The 11,468-nt window shown below is 53.5% G+C and overlaps 2 protein-coding genes across 14 annotated transcripts in view; one reads left to right on the top strand and one right to left on the bottom strand.

The window, feature by feature from the left end:
- Positions 1 to 628: 628 nt before the first annotated feature.
- Noxa1 (NADPH oxidase activator 1) overlaps positions 629 to 11,468 on the top strand; it is an 11,688-nt gene continuing 848 nt past the window's right edge. The window contains exons 1-10 of one of the 10 annotated variants that reach the window (XM_087652533.1): positions 629 to 894; positions 2,038 to 2,120; positions 4,246 to 4,328; positions 5,011 to 5,119; positions 7,367 to 7,501; positions 7,689 to 7,796; positions 8,735 to 8,788; positions 10,772 to 10,817; positions 10,962 to 11,050; positions 11,215 to 11,369. In XM_087652533.1, coding sequence (XP_087508659.1) covers positions 831 to 894; positions 2,038 to 2,120; positions 4,246 to 4,328; positions 5,011 to 5,119; positions 7,367 to 7,501; positions 7,689 to 7,796; positions 8,735 to 8,788; positions 10,772 to 10,817; positions 10,962 to 11,050; positions 11,215 to 11,369 — 926 coding nt within the window. In that variant the 5' untranslated portion in view covers positions 629 to 830. Of the gene's footprint in view, positions 895 to 1,631; positions 2,121 to 2,249; positions 2,583 to 4,245; positions 4,329 to 5,010; positions 5,120 to 7,366; positions 7,502 to 7,688; positions 7,797 to 8,734; positions 8,789 to 9,673; positions 9,848 to 10,771; positions 10,855 to 10,961; positions 11,051 to 11,214; positions 11,370 to 11,468 lie in introns of those variants that run through there. The other 9 variants (XM_087652532.1, XM_087652535.1, XM_087652534.1 and 6 more) reach the window with 9 other exon arrangements.
- The window catches only part of Entpd8 (ectonucleoside triphosphate diphosphohydrolase 8), a 9,873-nt gene continuing 9,861 nt past the window's right edge, over positions 11,457 to 11,468 (bottom strand). For all 4 annotated transcript variants that reach the window (XM_087654186.1, XM_087654185.1, XM_087654184.1 and 1 more), the window contains one exon: positions 11,457 to 11,468. This exon is cut by the window's right edge and continues 679 nt beyond it. The gene's annotated coding sequence lies outside the window, so the exon portion shown is untranslated.

The following is an 11,468-nucleotide window of genomic DNA, read 5'->3' as shown; positions in this document are numbered from 1 at the left end:
AGTGCTCTTAACTGCTAAGCCATTTCTCCAGCCCTGAGAGAGGCTCTTGACCCACAAGCATGAGACAGAGAGCAAGAGAGCTAACTGGGAATGGTGTGGGCTTTTTGAAACCTCAAAGCCCAATCCCCATGGCATACCCACTCCAATGAGGCCACACCTCCTAATCCTTCCCAAACATTTCCACCAACTGGGATCCAAGCATCCAAATATATGAGAATATGGGGTCATTTTGATTCAAACCACCATATGGGCTATGGAACATTCTAGAAAGAATCCTGACCTATGGAAAGGAAAATGGGCAGATGGGGCTAGGAAGGCAGGGATAGAGTTTAGGCTGGGCTTCCAGGAAGGGGCAGTGAGAAAGCAAGAGGGAGAGGAGCCAAATAAAGGGAGAGTGCCCAGCCTGCATGGAGACAACTCGGGATCTGGGTATTGAGGTAGAATGGCTGCACTAGGACTTAAAGAAGGCAGGTTAGCAACACTCATGCACTCCAGGCAGCAGTTTAAGGAAACTCAGCTCACAGAGAAATGCCAAGGGAGACAGAGCCGCCCCAACCCCACCCCCCAACCCCCGCTCAGGGTGACAAACCAGCAGTTTGCTGACACCGTGAGAGCTCATTCAGCTCTCATAAAAAGCCTGGGTAGGACACACATGAAGGCATGGAAACTTAGCTGGCCAGAGTCGCACAGGAAAGACAATCAACTGTGACTCTGAGCACAGGAGATCAACAACCCGGCAGGGAAGGGTGATGGGCCGGCGATTCGGCTGAGCCTAGCTGCTTGGATTGGGTGTTGTGGTGCTTAATTTCAACAGCTGGTCTGGTCAAGCCATGGTGCTCCAAGTGTCCGGGAGAAAAGTTCAGAAGAGATTAACGTTTGTATCAGCATCTTTGGGTAAGGCATATGACTCCCATACTGTGGGGGACCCCATCCAAGCAGGATTATGAAAGTGGACATCAACTTCCTGGTGTCGTGCAGAGTCTATATTGGGCCGCCCCACCCATCTATACAAGATGCAATCCTGTCCAAGGGCTAGTTTTTCTCCATCTGGAGAGCAGCGTAGAAGACTAAGTCCCAGTGGCCACACTCCCAAGGGAGAGGGGCAGCCAGGCCAGCGCCCACTAGTGGAGAAAGCCCTCGTGGGCTGCACCACCATGGACTCCAAAGCCTCAACCCCGCTTCCGAGGGCTCTGGCTAGTCACATGGCATCCAGTCCTGCTCAGCTTGTAGCTCCGGAGTCTCCAAGCCCACCCGGTCACTTTCGAAGAGGCGGGGCCGGAGGTCGAGCTCTACCGGCCCTTGAGCTGTTGTTTCTCCATCAGGCTGCCCACCTAGCCTGACAGACGCAGACTTCTGGGGCAGGGAGCTCTGCTGTGCACGGTCCACACTGGTCCCGGAACCTTGGCCCGGCTGCTGCAGCACTTCCGCCCGGTTTTCCCCTAAACACTCTGCTAATTGGCGTAAAAGACGCCGAGGGGCCCAGCCACGGCCCAATTAAGTTCTGAGCTTGCTGGGAAAAAGATGGAGTGGGCTTGGCTTGAGTAAGGTGTGTGGCCAACAGGGAAGGAGGCAAGAACTAGGAGGCGGGACAGGTGGAGAGGGCGTGTCCATATGGAGATGACTGTGGCCTCATTGGCGCTGAGCTGCCTGGGATGAAGGGGCATGGCTAAGTAATCGAAGACCGCTTCTCAGGCTAAGTGGTTCAAGGCGGGGCGTGAGAGAGGGGCCTCGGCCTTGGACCATCTACTCAGTATCAAGGACAGATTGTCACAACTCCAGTTGGCTTGCTACCAGCTGCTTCTCGTTGTTGTCCTGGTCCCCTTGCCCCTGGCCCTGCCCCTGGCCCACGGTCCCCCAGTTTCTGTGGGGCACACTCTTCCTGTCCCGCGCGCTTCAGCTAGAATCGCTAACTTCCTTCGCCGCAAAGCAGGCGTCCTCACTCCATGAGCTCTCTAGGGGATCAGATACGGGACTGGCACCGGGGCGTACTGGCCGTAGCACGCGAAGACTGGGACTCTGCACTGTGCTTCTTTTCAGATGTCCGGGAGCCGCTGGCTAAGATGTACTTCAACATGGGCTGCGTGCACCTGATGGCAGGGGATCCCGAGGCTGCGCTGAGGGTAAGCGCCCCAGGACTGGAAAACAGATCCCGCACCCCAATCCTTAGTGGAGGCCTATAGCGGAATGTAAATGAAGATGTGACTGCAGACGTGACACCTTATCTTCCAATGAGCACCCAGGAAAAACACGCTCTTCTGCACCTCACAGTCCACCTAGAAAGGGGAGGAATCCTTGCCCTTTACCCTGCCGTTCTCCTAGAGGTTGTTTCACTAATGTTCTTTCTGTCTTACTGACTGCCTGAGGCAGGTTGGAGCTTTGTGGTTAGGAGACCCCTCTCTTGGTTGAGACCAGAATGGGACACAGGGTATCTTCAGTCGCCATAGCCACATAAGCTAAATGTGGCAGTTCTGTACCAAGTCTGGCATGCCCAGGCTCAGGTGCTCAGGACTGAGGGAGGGGCATACTCAAAGGCTGGCAGTGGCTGGGTCAGAGCAGGCAGGGGCTCTGCTCTTTCTCGGAAGGTGAGTGTGGGACGGAAAGTGTGTGTTGGGGGTTGGGGGGGGCACAGATTTTAGCAGATGCGTGTGATAAGTCGGTGTCACACAGTCTGTCTTCCCGCCTCTGAGCACTCGCATGCCTCCCACCTGCTTCTCAAAGCAGACCTACTCAGGGGAGCACACTGTAGAGGGGGCAGCACTGCCTTCCCACTTCACGGTCATCAAAGTTCTAGCCATTCCTGGGTGTGTGATAGAAACCCTCAGCACCCTGACCACAGTGCAGACCTACGTGAACACCACACAGGTGAGAAGGAAAGACACCGGAGCACAAGGGTGAGAGTAGGAAGACAGCTGCGTGGCGATAGTCTCTTTATCATTTCTTTCTTAGAGTTTTAATTAATTAATTAATTAATTAAAACACGTGTGTGTGTGTGTGTGTGTGTGCGTGTGTGTGTAAATCAGGAGAAAACTTGTCTGTTTTCTCTTTGCCCCGTGTGGGATCTAGTGATCAAACTGAGGTCGTTAGGCATGATGGCAAGTGTCCTTCCACTGAGCCACCTTGCCAACCTCTTCCATATTCATCTGTCCTTACTGTTTCTTCATTAAAAGGGTTTTGTTTGAGCCACGCATGGTGATGCCTGCCTTTAATCCCAGCACTCTGGAGACAGAGGCAGGCAGATCTCTGAGTCTGAAGCAACAGAGTTGAGGCCAGCCTAGGCTACAAAGTGAATTCCAGGGCTACACAGAGAAATTCTGTCTTAAAAGCCAAACGGAACAACAAAAGGTTCTTGTCCAGGAAAGGGGATGTAATGATCGGTTACCAGGTGGTGACGGTGAGTCACACGCTCACCTCCTCACAAGACAGGAGTTTGAAACGCTCTACCACAAGAAGAACGGGCACTGCCTTGAGTCAATAAAACGTCTGTGTGTACAGCGTAGGCACACCGGCTGGACCCGGAAACGTAAGAAGTTGGTGGAATAACTGCAATAAGGAAATCCAAGTGTGCAGGTCTGAGAAGGCTGCACTTGGGCCTGTCGGTGTGAAGCCTGAGGTGCTGGGTGAATCTACTACGAGCAGCCATGGCGTTTCCAGGCTGACTGTGGCATGGAAAAGCTTCAAAGTCAGCCCCAGCTCCCAGCCAGCCCTCTACCTGGCCAGGCATGGCATGAGGAAAGTGCAGCAGTTCCTGTGCACAGAGGCTTCTAGGCTCTGACTCTAGTACACACCTAGTGTGCACTCCGTGTGACCTACCAAGAGAGATCTTAAAACAGTTATTAATGTGTTTTGTGGGTGGGGATTCTCCCATTACAGATGCTTGTGAGATGAGCTCGCTGGGAATTGAACTCAGGACCTCTGGAAGACCAGCCCTCTTTAGCCCCTGCAAAGAGATTTTGGAAAGCCCCAAATTTACACAGTCCTGTCTCTCAGAGATGACTGTTACTGACGTTTTGGGGCGTTTTCTTCAAGCTCTGTGCTCCTGGTGGACAGATTGGGTTTCTCTGCCTTGGTGGTGTGCCCTGAGCCTGTTGTGAGGTGCTTGGGGCAGCTGAGAAATCCATGCAAGAACACAGGCTCCAGGCTCTAACTGTGCAACAGCCCTTATCTGTTGATACGTTTCCCTTTGTGTTTGTGGCTTTGAGTCCCTAGGTTACTGGGTTTGGTGTTCACACACATTTTTGTCCCTAGGCATTTGACCAAGCAGTGACCAAGGACACCTGCATGGCTGTTGGCTTCCTCCAGCGGGGAGTGGCCAATTTCCAGCTGCAGAGGTGAGAACACGGCAGTATCCCCCGTTCCTTAATAAACGGTTCTTTGTCTCTGCAAACCCAGGCTTGCTCCTACTTCCTGCTGTCTGTCCTCTGGATCCCCTCCAGCCTGGGTGAGGATGCTCTGGTTAGCACCCCCCGCCCCATGTTTCCTGTCCCTATAAAGATTTACAGTGTTTTCTCAGCATTCCGGTTCTCTCCTTATGTCTCTAGTAGTAAGATCACTGCATTTAGAGTCAATGTGCCAATGTGAAAACCAGGGCTTATCCCAAGATGTGCCTGGCCACCCAGCTCTCTAAGAGGAGGAACGGAGGAGATAATCAGGGCTGCAGGCTCCAGTGCCCAGGAGTGGTGACTGGGGGAGTGGAATATCTAGTGAGGGACAGGGATTTCAACCACAGTTGGAAGTCCAGAGATAAATGAAGGCCTCATAAGGTTAGGGCCTGAGAGGCAGAAAAGGACTGCACAGAACAGTTGGAAGGGTTTGGGGCTGTAGGCATGGTCCCCTGTCAGGCACAGCGATCAGGTGTTCAAGGTGGCTAAGCAGAGTTAGACAGTAAACTTCCATTAAGCACACTCTCCTGGACTTGAGTACCCACGGCAGTGAGTACTACCGTTCTCCCAGAGCTAACGCGGAGGCTTAGCAACTCCCTTGTAGCTATTGAGAGAGCCCTGATGCCCACAGGCTCCAGGAGGCTGTGTCCGACTTCCAGTTGGCCCTGGCACAGCTGAGGGGCAATGCTGCCATTGACTACACACAACTGGGTCTGGACTTCAAACTGCAAGCCTGGGAGGTGAGTGGGCACTGACTCGTGTGAAGGTTGGACGCCAAGCAGTATTGCTGGGGCTTAGAGGTGCGGTCTGTGGCCCTGCGGTTCATGGATGTTCTAAGGTTCCGCCATGGCCCTACATTGCAATAGGGGGCTATAACACAGTCTGAGGTCCTGGCTTGTTCTAGGTCTTGTCTTGTGGAGTCTGCCAGGGCTTTTCTCCTTGATGTTGGTGTTGCTGTCATGGTGGGCCACGTGGAAGGAGGCATTTTGTCCAGCCAAAGATTTTGGAGCCCCGAATCCCCTCGCTCTTTGATTGCCCAAGGAGGCAGTGGAGGGAGTGGAGGGAGTGGAGGCAGTGGAGGGAGTGGAGGGAGTGGAGGGAGTGGAGGGAGTGGAGGCAGTGGAGGGAGTGGAGGCAGTGGATGGAGTGGAGGCAGTGGAGGGAGTGGAGGCAGTGGAGGGAGTGGAGGGAGTGGAGAGAGTGGAGGCAGTGGAGGGAGTGGAGGGAGTGGAGGCAGTGGAGGGAGTGGAGGGAGTGGAGAGAGTGGAGGCAGTGGAGGGAGTGGAGGGAGTGGAGGCAGTGGAGGGAGTGGAGGCAGTGGAGGGAGTGGAGGGAGTGGAGGCAGTGGAGGGAGTGGAGGGAGTGGAGGCAGTGGAGGGAGTGGAGGCAGTGGAGGGAGTGGAGGCAGTGGATGGAGTGGAGGCACTGGAGGCAGTGGAGGGAGTGGAGGCAGTGGAGGCAGTGGAGGGAGTGGAGGGAGTGGAGGCAGTGGAGGCAGTGGAGGCAGTGGATGGAGTGGAGGCACTGGAGGCAGTGGAGGGAATGGAGGCAGTGGAGGCAGTGGAGGGAGTGGAGGCAGTGGATGGAGTGGAGGCACTGGAGGCAGTGGAGGGAGTGGAGGCAGTGGAGGGAGTGGAGGCACTGGAGGCAGTGGAGGCAGTGGATGGAGTGGAGGCACTGGAGGCAGTGGAGGGAATGGAGGCAGTGGAGGGAGTGGAGGCAGTGGAGGGAGTGGAGGCAGTGGAGGGAGTGGAGGCAGTGGAGGGAGTGGAGGCACTGGAGGCAGTGGAGGGAGTGGAGGCAGTGGAGGCAGTGGAGGGAGTGGAGGGAGTGGAGACAGTGGAGGGAGTGGAGGCAGTGGAGGCAGTGGAGGCACTGGAGGCAGTGGAGGCAGTGGAGGGAGTGGAGACAGTGGAGGGAGTGGAGGGAGTGGAGGCACTGGAGGCAGTGGAGGCAGTGGAGGCACTGGAGGCAGTGGAGGGAGTGGAGGGAGTGGAGGCAGTGGAGGGAGTGGAGGCAGTGGAGGGAGTGGAGACAGTGGAGGGAGTGGAGGCAGTGGAGGCAGTGGATGGAGTGGAGGCAGTGGAGGGAGTGGAGGCAGTGGAGGCAGTGGAGGGAGTGGAGGCAGTGGAGGCAGTGGAGGGAGTGGACTCCTCACACTGTGGAGCCAGCCAGCATGGGCTCATGTTGGATAAAGACAGGACGCACTTGAAGACCATGACAAGGTGACAGACAGTTTGGGGGAAGGCGGTTGGCTCAGTATGTACAGCTGGGCCGGAGGAAACAGCAGGAACACAGCCTTAAGAAGAGTAGGTGGGTTTCTCCCCTTGTAGCAAAGTTTTAAGTTTGGTATGTGCTTTCCTCTCCGGGTGAAGGGAGAGTGGGGTCACAGCATTGTGTCAGTTTATCTGCCTGTCACAGAGGGTGTAAGATAGCCTTAACTCTGTCCTCTTTGCCCACGAGAATGCTCTGTTTCATTGCACGTGGGGTTCTGAGTGTCCTTGCATTGACAATGGGAAGGAATCTGTAGACATACAGTACTGACTCAGAGGTGGAGGGAGCAGTTAATGGTGGTGGCAGGGTACAGAATTGGGAGGGTGTCAGCTAAGGGAGACTTTGTGAGCCACCGTGGGAGAGTTAGGAACCTAACCCAAGTCTTCAGAAGAGCAACAAGTACTCTTAACCACTGAGCCATCTCTCTAACTTCCCCCTCAACCCCCTCCCCGTGGGAGACACTTTAAAAGGTAAAGGGAGAGGTACTTCTGCTGCTTCAAGCAGAATAGTCCAAAGCAAAACATGGTCCCCCCAGGACTAAACAGATCCAGGGCATGAGAACTTGGCATCTGAAACCTGAGCTGGTCGGGCAGCAGGTGGCCTGGTAGCATCAGCTGAACATACAGAAGAACCTTCAGCTATTGTAACTGGGGAGCTGGTGTGAGGACCACCTGGGGGTCCTGGCCCCCCGTCATGTCTGTTCGTGGTCCTAGGTCCTATATAACATGGCATCAGTGCAGTGCCAGGCAGGGCTCTGGACCAAGGCTGCCAATACTCTAGTAGAAGCAATCTCCAAACGGCCAGAGGGGGCCCAAGACACCCTGGAGGCTGCCATGGACAAAGTGCAGGTGAGAGCAGGTTGGTTTGAAGGTAGGTTCTATAGCTCACTCCTTCAAGACTATAAAACATGGCAAGAGGTAGCCTGGGGGCCTCGCACTTCCTGTACCATCACATGTGATGGGAGCCCAGGCAGCCCCTGCTGTGTCAAGGCTCAGGGCTCTTGCAACTGTGGCTAACCTGGTTTACATGTTCCAGAAACAGGTACCACTGCAGCTGCGGCAAGTGCCCAAGGGGGAGGTCTTCCAGCCTCCTCGGCGATACCTGAAACATCTGGAGCCCATGGATTTCCTCGGCAAGGCTAAGGTAAAACACCAGGGTGTTTTCCAGCTCAGGGGCCCAGCTGCCAGAACATAGCTGTATCCTGCTCATGGTGTGCTGGTGCTGGCACTGGACATCTCGTGTGTCTACAAGGACAGTTGGGTATAATCTAGGCCACTTGAAAGTCAGAAGGTAGAAAGTGGACACAAGGCTCCTAGGGTTGGGGTGAGTACTAACACACGAGGCTGCAGACTGGAGGCAGAACTTATCGGAAGTCAGTTCAAGGAGGGTTCAGGCCTTTTGATGGGAAACCCTGGTTGGTCCCGCCTTCACCCCATACTCTTCTCCCAGAGGTTGCCAGTGTCTGCCTCTTCTTCTCATGTGTCTGTTTCCATACGTCTGCATAAATAGCAAGGTCCCAGAGTGGGTGGCCAGCCTAGGCTACATCAGCCCCCTAAACCACAGGCTGTGGTGAGTATCCCGCCTCCAAATATAAGACTCAAGAAAACAGTCACTAGCAGTATCACCAAGAATGGCCATTTGGCTTTGCAGTGATGACCCCTGGGCTGGCCACACACCTACGGTCACTTGCGCTGGACCTGCCAACACTATGTGACCATGAGCAGCTGCCTGAGGTGCGCGCTGCTTGTGAGTGTGCCCAGAAGCAAACTCAGTACAGGTGGAGAGGAGAGCGTGTTTGTCCACTCAACAGCGTCCATGAGCACAGCAGGAGACGGTTACAAGAAATGAAAAATATGGAGAACAAGTTATACTAAATTAAGTTGATATTATTAGCACAACTTTCTCTTGGTCATACGTTTGGGTTATTTTGTTTTGTTTTAGCTGTAGTGGTTCAGCAGGCTTGGGCTAGAGTGTATGTAGCCCACACCCTGCAAAGTAAAGCCAGAGAGGTGCTGGGAACTGGGGACCTGGAGGAGCAGACGAGTGGGGCCCTAATCCAGCTGTATTATTGTGCCCACTAGGTGGTGGCTTCTGTCATCCCTGATGACCACAACTCGGACATCCAGCCTCAGCAGGTAGATGTGTAGGCATCAAGCAGACCCAGGCCTAACTTTGCTTGGTTTTGCAGAAACAAGGTTTAGGTGGAATGAGCCATGGGCTTGAGCCCCATGGTGGAAAGCTTTGAGAATCAGGGTACTCTCCTCCTGTGGCCCGAAACCTAAACCTTCCAAGAGCTGGTACCCATCACCTTCCTACTCTCCTCGAGACACATCTCTGGCCAGGCAGGGATGGCTGGTCACTCTCGTGTATTCACTGCTATTGGCCAAAGACTAAGCCTGAGCTGAGAGAGCAAGCAGCCTCCTTGAGAACCAGGCCATGGCTATGGCAAGAGTCAGCCATACCAGGCATGGGGCTGGTAGGGCCCACTCACTGGTACACATTCAAACCTACCACAGGGACCAGAGGGTGGCTGTTAACAGGAAATTGGCGCCTCTGTTGGACATTCGGTGATCAAATCACTTGATAGCCTGGGGAAAGACAGGTCAGAAGGACCAAACAATGCCTTCCTTCCTGGCCATTGGAAACCTTCAGAGCCCTTGTGAAGAGGAGTTAGGCAGGAACCCTTGCTTCGCTACGGCAGCCCCATGTGCAAGTGGTGAGCACTTTGAAGAGGTTTGACAGGGGCTTATTACAAGTCACAGGACAGTCAGTTCCAGTTGATCCAGTCTTTAGTTCATGCCAATCCAACGGTGCAATGTCCTTATGAGCAATTATACCCTCACAGCTATGCTCAAAATCCCCAGGGACTTAAACCTGCATCTGCCAGCTCCTGTCCTGGGCTGTAAGCTTCATAAGGGTCACACGGTACATTTCCGTAGTGTTTCTTTAAGACTAGTTCACAAGCCACATTCATGAGTGTCCCACAGAGGGTTAAGGTCCCCACCTCCTCTCTAACACAGGGCATCCTAGGCTGGGATGACTTCCTAAGATTCTATCCTGAGCCTCTCAGGATCAATGGAGAAGCCAGCATTGAGATTTGGGGATTGATAGAAGACCCAGGAAGTTGCTGACTCACCACTGATGCTGGGCAACCTGTGGACTCTAGACCTGCGGAGACTCAGCCCTGTCCCAAGGTGTGCCTATGGTCTGGGCCTCCCATGAATTTCCAGAGAAGTTTGGCTAATGACTTCTTGCTGACTGCTGGCCAAACTCCCAGACTATATCTTTAACCACTGACTGTGCTAGGTCAGAGCTCAGAGAGTTTCTCTCTTAAGTCCAGATCCACCACCTCAAGACCCCTGTACTCTAGGTCCCACCTTCAGGCAACACACACACACACACACACACACACACACACACACACACACACACACACACACACACACACGTTTATACAAATCCAACAAAGGTAAAACTCCACCAGGGAATGTCTAGGAAACACCACCAAACCACAAACAATGGAAAGACATCCTTTAGCAAGGGCACTCACCAGTACTAGAGAGTAACCAGGTTACCAACTCAAGTGTGGGCTGAGGACTCCAGAGGAGGGAACAGAGAAGAAGGCTATGCACATTTATTCTACTCGATTCATGGTACAGATCTGTGTAGACAGAATACAAGAGGCCATGCTTGGAGCAAAGCCCTCCCGAGTGTAAAGGCTGAAGTGTGAGTTACAAACTTCTAAGGAAAAGGTTAACTCTATTGAAACTTGGCAAAGTATCTTACCTGGTCTATACTTTACCCTTATCCACAACAGGCTTGTGTAGCTTCTTCATATACAGAGTAGGCTCTCAACATCCTGTTAAACATGCTTTTAAGTGGAAGGGTGTAGCCCCTATTGTACCTGAAGGAATCTTGGCAATCTAAATAGTAAAAACCCTGGCAGGTGTTCAAATTGTACGTAAATGACTTTTGAACAATGTGTACACAAATAGTTTTGTTTAGTGTAATATGTAACAAAACCAACTAAACAAAATGTGTCATGATGGCTGCAGGTGGCCTGAGTGAGGACCCACACTTGTACAGTCCCTCTAACTACTGTCTGTCTATCTTTGCAGAGCTCCCAGGTGGAGCAAGCCGGCCTCCAGTCGTCCTCACCCGTGTGTAAGAGGGTCCTGAGCACAAGGGGTAGGGAGCGCCTCTTCAGGAGAGCTGGGGCATGGTCACTTGTCCCTTAAGGGAAGTTTAGGGCGGGGCCAGCTACTTGCCAGCCCTTCCTCTACTCCAAAGTGTCTCCTTTATGAAAAGGTGGTCACATGAGCCCTGGCCTATGGGACAGTTTGCTGGCAACTGGAGGGCCTGTCCCGGGCCCCTCTGAAGATTCCTCTAGTGCTGAGGTAAGAGCTGTCCTGCTCTCCAGTCTCTCCTCATCAGCCACTTAAAGCAAGGAAGGCCATTCCTCAGATTCTCCTTGACCTCTCAGCCCAGTCTCTACTCTGATTCCTTGGGTCCAAAAACAAACCTGCCTTTAAAGGCTAAGCAGCCCGGTTTCTGTCCTCAGGGAACAGCTACAAAGGACCCTGAATCCTTGGTGACTGTCACTGTGCAGTGCCACTTTACTGTGCCCCTGAAGGTCCCCAGAGGAACTGACCTGTCCAGTTTTCGGACACTACTGTCTCAAGCTCTCCTTCAGCAGACCCAGAAGGGGCAGTTCAGGTAAGTCAGAAAGCTGTGCATGGGGACTCTAAGCTACAGAAGAAAAGGATAGGTCTGAGCTACGAGGAAGCGAGGGTTCTTCTGAACTGGAGAGAAGGC

This window comes from Rattus norvegicus, chromosome 3 (genome assembly GCF_021556685.1).
Source record: "Rattus norvegicus strain SHRSP/BbbUtx chromosome 3, alternate assembly SHRSP_T2T, whole genome shotgun sequence".
Lineage (NCBI taxonomy): Eukaryota > Metazoa > Chordata > Mammalia > Rodentia > Muridae > Rattus > Rattus norvegicus.
The sequence above is the reverse complement of the archived record's forward strand: the minus strand, read 5'-3'. Positions and strand labels throughout refer to the sequence as shown.